Raw genomic sequence first — 9,944 nt, forward strand, 5'->3', positions numbered from 1 at the left:
CAAGTAGTTCCAATTAAAAAAACATCACACTGTTCCAAATTAATGTGCAGCAGCTGTTAGCCGTTACTCCATTAGGAGAAACTATAGCAACCTGAGACAGTTATATTTTCTGAGCAGGGAGTACAGCACTGCCAGCCTAAGAAGCATGCAGACTGGTATCGACTGTCACTTAACTGACAAATAAAATCACAGACTCCAGGTTTAAGACCAGTAACGTGAGTGGTCTTATCTTCTATATCTAATGTATGTCTTGTTTCCAGGCTCACTTTAACACTGAGAAGTGAAAAGAAGCCAATACGTCTTTGTAAAGACAAAGGAAACGCTTCTGATAAACTGGCGTGATAGTATCTGATAAATATTGACCTGTCTGACGGAGAATCAGCACCTGCAGGGCGTGGACAGCTCTGTTTCATGTCTGCGACCTCGTTGTGCAGAATGGGGAATTATTCAGTTTATTTAAACAGCTGGTCTGCTAAAACTAAGTTTTGTATCAGCTGACTGTTCATGTTAACGTAAAGGTTTATAGTCTGTCCACAGATGACTCTCGGTCTCACTCGTCTTCATGTCTTTTCACTGATAAATCCGTTCAGAAAATGCGCTGAATGGACTATTTTTTTGTTCCTAGTGACTTCGTATCTACGGCCCATCCTATTTACTGCAGTACTGAATAACGTTTACATTCCCTGAGAACATTATGGGATTGGAATGGCTAATCCAGTTATTAGTCAAGCCCTCAGGCGTTGCTGGGGGAAAGAAATTGTTGTTTTAGTAAAAATTTCTATTTTGATCACAAAACGTATGAAATCATAAACTAATAGTTTTATTAGTTATTTTTGTTGGCAAGTGACCATGCGTGTTGGACAGTTCAGGCCTCCACGTTGTCCGTTAATCCCTGATAACTGGACACCCTGTTGGGCATTAACCCTTACTTAAATGAAATATGACCCTCAACAAAGCATGAAGCTTGTGCTGGACTGTATTATTCATTTTAGTTTCAGCACAAGGCAGTGCTACCAAACTAACACTGTAAACAAACATTTTGACAAGTTTTTTTTTGCTGTTTTTTGAAGATTAAATTGAGACAAAACTATAAATGTTAAACACTGGCAACCAAAATAATGAAGATATCTTGGTTTATAACACCCTAATGGATTGCAGCAGCAAATAGAAGCACCAATGATGATCCAGAGGAGGAGCCAGTGATAGCCAGAGCCCACCAGGGCCCCCTGAAATGTGATTGGCCTCTCCAAAATCCTTAAAATTGATTGGCTATTGCCTTGTCAGCCATCACTGAGCCATTTAAGCACACCCAATCCCTGAGCATATTTTAACCTACATTAAATTGTTTTTACTTACCTTAATTTCAATATGAAGTGTATGAAAGTGGCCCCACCATCCTTATATATTTCTGTATGTGGCCCCCAGTGGAAAAAGTTTGGACACCCCTGCTTGCATTATGCATACTCTTAAGCAGTGGTTCTTAACTAGTCTTGTGTCAAGGCGAATCATCACCTTCCAACAAACTGTTATCCAAATTTCTAAGTCCTGATAATAATGTCATCCTACATTTAAAGATTGTTATTTACTTTTAATAAATCCTTGTTGACCTTCTCTACAAAGCTTGAAATAGATATCCAGATTCCTATTCATCCATTTATCACGAAGCCTTTAGACCCAGGGATAGTTAGTGTAGCTTAGGAAAAAGGCCGAAGGCTTGGCTCTGTGTAATTGAGAACAAAATAAAAACAGCACCAGCATCTCTAAGCTCTTATTCAAATATTGTTTCCCATTTGGTTTGTCTAAAGTTTACAGAAAAGCTTGTGGTTTTCCCAGGGTTATGTTTCTATTTTTGACTATCTTGTGGTGATTGCATCTGGTCATCACTGTGGTCACCAGACATTCCAATTCAGACAGCAAAGCTTCAAGCTACCAAACTACGTCTCAGACTGTTGGAATCAGACTGTCACACCATCAGAACACAACCTGGAAACAAAGCTTCAGCTCAGCCGAGCTCATACTCAAGAGAGAATGACTGCAAAATTTTCATTATAAACATATCATATCACTTCCTGGTCCAACTTTGGCCTACTTATCTTAAATTTCTTTGTAGCATGGCTGATGTTCAGAATAACAAAGAATCAGTGAAAGAAAACACAAAGAACCATTAGTATATACAGTCAGCAGGCTCTAATGGACTTCTAATATTAGAACTCTCTGTCCAATCCATCACTGGGCCTGTTACCCTCAGTAAACACTGCTCCCAACACAAATAAAAGGGGAAATGATGCTGTACTGTGAGGATGGGAAGCATTTTGGATATTGAAAAGTCTCGGATGAGGTTAAAAGCATAGAATTTAAATCCCACCTCCACAGGGCTTTCAATCAAAATGTGAAAAGAAGATGACGAGTACAGCTGCTGCTCAGCTCCATTAATTCCCCAGAGGTCCAGCCACCTGGTGCTAGTAGTCTTACAATTATGAAATGCGGTTCACCTGAGTGCAGTGAATGTGTCTCAAGTGATTGTAGTACAAAGACACCTGCAACTGAAAGGTCCAGTCACCGGCTAATCAGTATTCCTGGCTATCATTACAACTTGAAGACACAAGAACACTCCAACCAGCACACCGAAAACATGTAGAAAGGTACAAGTCAGAGAATGGATACAAAAAGCACTGAACATCCCCCAGAGTTCAGTTAAATCCATCATCAAGAAATGAAAGAAATGTGTAAATCTGCCTAGATCAGACTGTTCTCACAAACTGAGTGACTGTGCAAATAGGAGACTAGTGAGAGAGGCCACTAAGATATCCATTACTACTCTGGAGAAATTACAAAATTCAGCAGCTAAGAAAGGAGAGACTCTGCATACAACAACTGCTCCCCTGGTTCTTCACAGTCATAGCTTCATCTGAGAGTGGCAAAGACACAGCAACTGTTAAGGAAAACTCATATTAGATCTTGACAAGAGTTAACTAAAAGGCATGTGGAAGACTCCATAGTCAAGTGGAAGAAAGTTCTTTGGTCCGATGAGTGCTTTTTGGCCATCAGACAAGACGCTATGTTTGGTGGACACCAAACACTGCACATCACCACAAACACACCATCCCCACTGTGAAGCTTGGTGGTGGCAAGATCATGCTGTGGGGATGCTTCTTGGCAGGCATCCCTGGAAGGCTTGTAAAGGAAGAGGGTAAAATAAATGCACAAAAAATATAGGAAAATCCTATTCAGTCTGCAAAACAAGTATGGCTTGGGAGAAGATTTATTTTCCAGCAAGTCAATGACCCGAAGCATACAGTGAAAGCTACACAGAAATGGTTTTAAGACAACAAGGTCAATGTTCTGAAGCGGCTGAGTCAAAGCCCAGACCTCAGTCAATTTGTGGCTGAACTTGAAAAGTGCCGTTCACACCAGTCCCTGTGCAACCTGACAGTGCTTGAGCAGTTTTGTAAAGAAAAACAGTTCAGATGTCGGAGACAGTCCGCAAAGAAGATGACACTCCAAAAAAGGCTGTTTCTTCCCCCTGTCAGAACTGTGTACACTGAAAAACTGAACAAGTTAAAAATACTCAAAATATTTGTTAACACTGATAATGTCAACGTAATAATAAATAATTTCTTTGAGCGGACTCAAGTTAAAATGTATAATGTACACTTCTGAGTTAATAGAACTCAAAATATTCCAAGCAACTGATCATGTAAAAAGTAAGTACACTGAAAAAAATTGTATTTTTTTAGTAGCAGGTACTTAGACATTTTAAGCCATTTCAGCTAAATTATTCTTACAAAATTATGTTAATTTTAGTACACTGTGAAAACATTCCTACATTTAAAAATCCTATTTAAATCCAACTCAAATCAACAGTGTTTTTGTGAAGCTTCATTGACCTCATCCATGACTGTTTTCCCTTATTTCTATCATCAACCCTACTCCTGAAGGTTTATGCCTGACTTGTCTGACTGAATCAGCAACTTCACTCATGGTGCAAACGTATATAATGTCCAAAGCATTCTGGGAAACCTAAGGGATGATTGTCAACAATTTCAGTACAATAAAACAAAAATTTAAGTGACTGAGTACTGTCAGGGCGTAGACAGGGCTGATGGACCAGTGCCAAAGACAGGAAGTGGACCGCGTCTGACCTGTACTGGGTCTACCTAGACTGGCTCTGACCTGGACTTGTACAGACTTCAGACTCAGGTTGAACTGAATTTGATTCAAACAGATGAGTCACAGAGACACCTGAAGGCAGCTTGATGCATTCATGGACCCAGCAATAAAGATGAATGAACCAGCCAATCACAGAGCTCCATTCCACTCTTTGAAAAAACTTTATTTAAACCTTGTAAATAAACAAATGTGTCTAACGCTCCTGGTAACAAGATGAAGATGAAAACTTCATTGACCTCATCCACTGCAATTTCCCCTTATCTCTATCAACAACTCTAATCCTTAAGATTTATGCTTGACTTGTCTGACTGAATCAGTAACTTCACTCATGCTGCAATGCCCAAAGCATTCTGGGAAAACTAAGGGATGATTGTCAACAATTTTAGTGCAATTACAAAAAAAATAAATAAAGTGATAAAGTACAGTTTAAACAAAAAATCAACGCCCTATTAATTTAGAAATATGGAGCTGAAACAGCTGTTTGGATGTTTGAATTGATATAACTGTTTTGTTTCCCAACACCCTCCAAAGGTTCAGGCCTACAGTGAAAGAACAACAGGTACACTTTGACTCAGAAAGCTCTTTTCCAATTTAAGAGATCATCCTTGGCATGTTTAAGATGGTCCCAACAGGGAATATTTCTCTCAGTAACTTCAGTCATGGTGCGAAAGTGTCTAGTGCACCAAGGCATTCTGGAAACTCTGCAGATTAAGACTAATTGTCAAATAATTTGAGTACAATAACAAAAATACTTAGAACGACTGAGTACTGTTACAATGAAACTATTCAGTCAACTCAGAAAAATAGAGCTGTAGACATTGCAGGGTGAATATCTTCAAACTCTACCTTTGAGGCTGTGTCCATGATTTTTATGTCGCTAAAGTAAGGCAGCAGAAGCACAGACTTCATTAAACACTATCTTAAAAAAGCCACTATTTGTTATATTACATTATTTTTTTAAGTGGCAGACCTGAGGTGCTACAGGATTTTAAGAACCTTCCTCTCATGCTTTCTTTTAGATTGCTTCTTCCTTGTGCGGCCTAAATAATCTGACTAAACTGCAGGATTCGTTTACAAGTGTGTCGTCTAACACCGTGAAATCCGACGAGGAAAGAAACCTGATCAGACGGATGCTCCCGGATTTCAACAATTACCTAAGTGCAAACAATATGAACAAAACTAGGAATGAAGGCAAACTCGTTTCTGAAGAAGCCAAGTTGATCAAAGATTGATCTTTAATATTCCCTTCAGGAGCAAACATTAAAACTGATTCACTCGAAGCACAATGCAGTCAGTACTGATTCTGTATCAGCCTCTAAATAAGCACAAGTCAAAGACACCACAAGGCAAACAACACCTCTGTTTAGGTCTTTTCTTATGAAGAAACCGGCAGTGTTTTAATAAATTATGAGATTTCTGTTAAATAAATGTGGCAGGAAGTCAAAATGTCATTTAGATGAGATATAAATAACAATCATGAACAGGCATCAGTAGTGAGATATGAGCTGCATTTTCACAAGCAGCCAACTTCCAAAAGAAGTCAAAGAGCACATTTTCATCCAAGATTTTAAAACAACACCATTAAAGGATAAGGCTTAAATAAATCTGCTCTCGTTCTTGTTTAAATGTGAAATTCCATGTGATGTTCTTTACCTACGTGTTTATTTTGGAGGAAACATGATTTGGTTTGATGCTTTTCTGCTGGAATCCTTGCAGAGCTCACGATGTTAACCTAATGAGGAACAGCATGTCTGTGTGCCATCATGGGAATTTTTGGAGTGTGCATGCTGGGTGCAGCATTTACGCCGTCTTTGGATGAGCATGTTTTGACAGTGTTTGTGTTTGCGTTTGTGTGTGATGGTATTGAAGAGAGTAGTGTCTGACAGCATTAGGTCGTGTGCTGCCCAGTCATGGGATTATCTATCCCAGGGGCGTGTCAGCACCGCTGTGCTCCCTGCGCCCTGGCACAGCAGCACGCAGTCTTAATCTCAATCTCCAAAATCTCCTCTCGTTTTTCAGGGGGCTCCTTCCGTTGGAATGACAGCGCGGAGACCGAGATGAGCTCGCTCTGACTGCCTGCACGGGTACAGGCCACTCGACTAACGCAAACACAGGTACATATAGGGTTACCATACCCTTCAGTCCCACTTAGCGTCAACACAAAAGGCAGCGTCCTCATTTGAAGTCAATCAAACCAGCCTACACAGGAATGCTCAGACTCTTAGCATTAAGGATGAGTCAGTGCTGCGAGAGTCATGAGTCATTTCTTGTTTAGACTGACTGTCTCTATGTTGTGGCCTCCTGGATATAGTTTGTGGCAGCCCAGCAGGATGGAGAAGGCCTTGCGGAAATCTGCATTGAAGGCATATATAATGGGGTTGAGGGAGGAATTAGCCCAGCCGAACCACACGAACACGTCAAAAGTGGTGGGGCTGATGCAGGGGAAAGCCTCCCCTCTGCTCGACTGCTCGCAGAATGGCACCATGCAGTTAAGGATGAAAAATGGGAGCCAGCAGCAAACAAACACCCCCATGATCACTGACAGCGTCTTCAGCACCTTGGTCTCCCTCTTGAACGTCATTTTGAAGGAACTCTCGGACTCTGCGATGCTGGAGCCTCCGCCCATGCTGTCATGTCTGTTCTTGGCGCTTTCGGCCGCTCGCTCCAGTGCGGAGATTCTCCGGATCTGTCTGTGGGCGATGCGGTAGATCTGAGTGTAGGTGGCCACCATGATAACCACAGGAATGTAAAAGCTTATGAGAGAGGTGGAGATGGCGTACGTCCTGTTCAGGCTCGAGTCACAGTTTTCCGGGCTGCTGTGAGACGAACCGTTCAGACCCAAAGAGCCCGATGACCCAGAAAGAGGGGTGTAGGATTTAGTTTGGGCCTTGTGCCAGCTGAGCTGCACTGGAATGAAGGAGATGAGCACAGACAGCGTCCAGGTCACACTTATCATCACAAAGGCCACTTTGGGTGTCATCTTCCTCTCATAGCGAAACGGACTGGAGATGGCCCAGTAGCGGTCCAAGCTGATGACGCAAAGGTTCAAAATGGATGCCGTGGAGCACATGATGTCAAAAGCCACCCAGGTGTCACAGAAGGAGCCAAACGGCCAGAACCCAACTATCTCCGTCACGGCCTTCCACGGCATCACCAAGATGGCCACCAAGAGGTCCGACACGGCCAGCGAGATCACAAAAAAGTTGGTCACCTTTGAACGCAGGTGTCGGAACTTAGTGACGGCGGCACAAACAAGCATGTTCCCCAGCAAGGTGGTGAGGATGAGGAGGGAGAGGAAGCAGCCGGTGAGGACGCGGCTGGATGGAGCCTCGTCCAGAAACCCAGAGTCGATGACTGTTGTGAAGTTCATGCGATCCATCCCAGAACACGTGCCGTGGGGGGGCGTTTAAGTCATGCTGGAGAGTGGAGCTACATTACATCCACAGGGCCAGAATTTAGGAGGCTCCTCTGTTCAAGCCTTGCAAAGAAATCCCCATGAATGCATCATCTGTTGGATGATAAGAGAAGGGATCTTTGAGGTCAACCCTCTCTTGGCTGGAAATTAGCCTCCTGACCTTGTACACTGGCCCTGACATCATTTGAGCTGCACTCCTGAACTGACAGTTGTAACTTAATTCCTGGGTGTAATGATGAGGCTGTAAGCTCCTCTGCTGGAAATCTCAAGCTGCTGTCGTACAGGAATCCTTTCCTTGCTGACTCTGACCATCAGAAGCCCTGTGGAAAGAAATGAATCAGATTAAACTCAATATAACTGCTCTCATTTTGATAGTTCACGTTTAAAACTGTAACGTGTTAGAAATACATTGTCTTTATTATGTTTTTAGACTTTTTCGTTTACATTTCTAGAAGCTTTAATGGCCGATTCAATCGGGTATTATCATGTCAGTGGTCCGATGTCATAAAGCATATAGAAAACTGTAGGAGCAGGATTTTCCCATGAGCGCGTTCTTATTTAAAGAGCCAATCAAGAGTCACGCATACCTAAATATTTACCCAAAATGCTTCACGTTATCATTAAACTCACCTCGTTCTTGTTGACACACGGATGCTGCAGCCTGATTTTAAATTTCACAATAAATGCCCCGTGGATTCCATGAGATCTTCCCTGCGTAAAGTCGATCCAAAGGGCATCTGGGCTCCACATCCGGTTAAAATAGATCCCCCCCAAAAAAAACAGTCCGATCGCGTCATATACGCTCTCCTCAAAGATGACTGTTGTTCACGATCACACATCACACACAGACAGTCATGAAATGTCACTCAGCCATCACCGCGCTCGCTGCGTCCTTCTGCAGCCTCGGTGCGCGTCTGCAGCCAAATCCCGGAGAGCGCGCGCTCTGACGCGCTGACGTTGTCCCATTCAAGAGAAAGTGGAGTAAGGATGAAGCATGTGACCGTGGCCCTATAGCAGCCAATCCAACTATGCTGCTCAATGTACTGGTAACGATACAACTCGCAACACCTGCATGAGTGGCCTACATTAGGCACAGTTTAACCCACATAGTAATGCCTCCTGTCTGCAGCAGCACTTCCTCTTGTTTTGACCCAGATACATGCTCACTGTGATGTAGTTTGATGAAATTAGGATGCAGGTTACAAAACTAAATCAGGGCAAGGGCCAAAGATACAGGGGCAGTGATTTACTGAGGCCACCTGGTGGAAGAAGCGGGCAGGTACGCTTGAAGCTGGGAGATTTAAAACCAGAGTGAATGCTTCTGCTTCAGTTTGGGGTTTTATTTGATGATATTAAGACCATAAAAAGACAAAAGACTAGTGTCAAGCCAAGTTATGTACTTATTAGTTTATTCTGTTTCAAATATGGTAGGTCTTAGGTCTCCTATTGTTTGTGGTGCTGCACAGGATGCAGACTAGACATTGAGTGCAACATGCACCAGGCAGGCAGCATGCTGCTTAATTATATGAGCAGGTATGAGCTGCAGAGAGATGCAGCAGCAGACAGAGAGCAGATCAGAGGAGACATCAGAGATGCTATCAGTCAGTGTATTTTTTTATTTCATTAATAAAAGTTTATTAAACTTATATTTGTCAAAGTAAACAAAAATCTAACTTAATTTGCATGAATTGGGCTATTTTCTTTCAGTTTAATGTTGGGCAGCATGCAACCCTTCGTGTATGGCAGGGACTATTTTTGTTTGAAGAAAATTAAGTTAAGTATTGTTGTAAATCACTGAAGATTTCTTTAATTTAATTTGGTGTGATTTTAGTTTATATTTAACACTTAAAATACTGTCAGTGGATGTGAATTTAATTTTTAAAACATTATCAATCAATAGACAAACAGATAAATTAATATAAGAATTAAATGCTAATATAGGTGCATATAGACTAGGTTATTGAAGGATTTTGTGTGAGATGGTTTAGAATGATCCCATTATTGGTTAAATCTAACATAATACTTAATTAAAATAAAGATGAAGTAACAAATCTAAAAAGATCTAAAAAGATTTCCTTAAGTTTATTTGTTTGGATTTAACTTAATCTATCAATTTAACTGTTATTTAGTTAAATAAGTTACACAGATTTAGTTCAACAGAAAATTACAATTCAGTCAAGATCTAAACATTAGAAAATCAGATTTTTATTTCATAGGCCTGTGATCATCAACTGGTGGCCCGGGGGCCACATCAGGCCCCCCAAAGCTTCACATCTGGCCCCCTAGAACATGTTTAAATTCAGAATTAATGAGGGGGAGAAACCACGTTGTGGTTTATAGGGTATCTGTTGTCTTTAGA

At 41.5% G+C, this 9,944-nt stretch overlaps 1 protein-coding gene across 1 annotated transcript; it reads right to left on the bottom strand.

Moving 5' to 3' along the window:
- Positions 1-5,240: 5,240 nt before the first annotated feature.
- Positions 5,241-8,479, bottom strand: drd1a (dopamine receptor D1a). The gene is made up of 2 exons (XM_041797717.1): positions 8,216-8,479; positions 5,241-7,905 (listed from the first exon to the last, which is right to left on the bottom strand). The coding sequence occupies exon 2, from the start codon at positions 7,547-7,549 to the stop codon at positions 6,431-6,433; it is 1,119 nt and encodes a 372-aa protein (XP_041653651.1). The 5' UTR covers positions 7,550-7,905; positions 8,216-8,479; the 3' UTR covers positions 5,241-6,430.
- Between the last annotated feature and the right edge of the window lie 1,465 nt (positions 8,480-9,944).

The sequence above is a fragment of the Cheilinus undulatus genome, linkage group 10 (genome assembly GCF_018320785.1).
Source record: "Cheilinus undulatus linkage group 10, ASM1832078v1, whole genome shotgun sequence".
Classification (NCBI taxonomy): domain Eukaryota; kingdom Metazoa; phylum Chordata; class Actinopteri; order Labriformes; family Labridae; genus Cheilinus; species Cheilinus undulatus.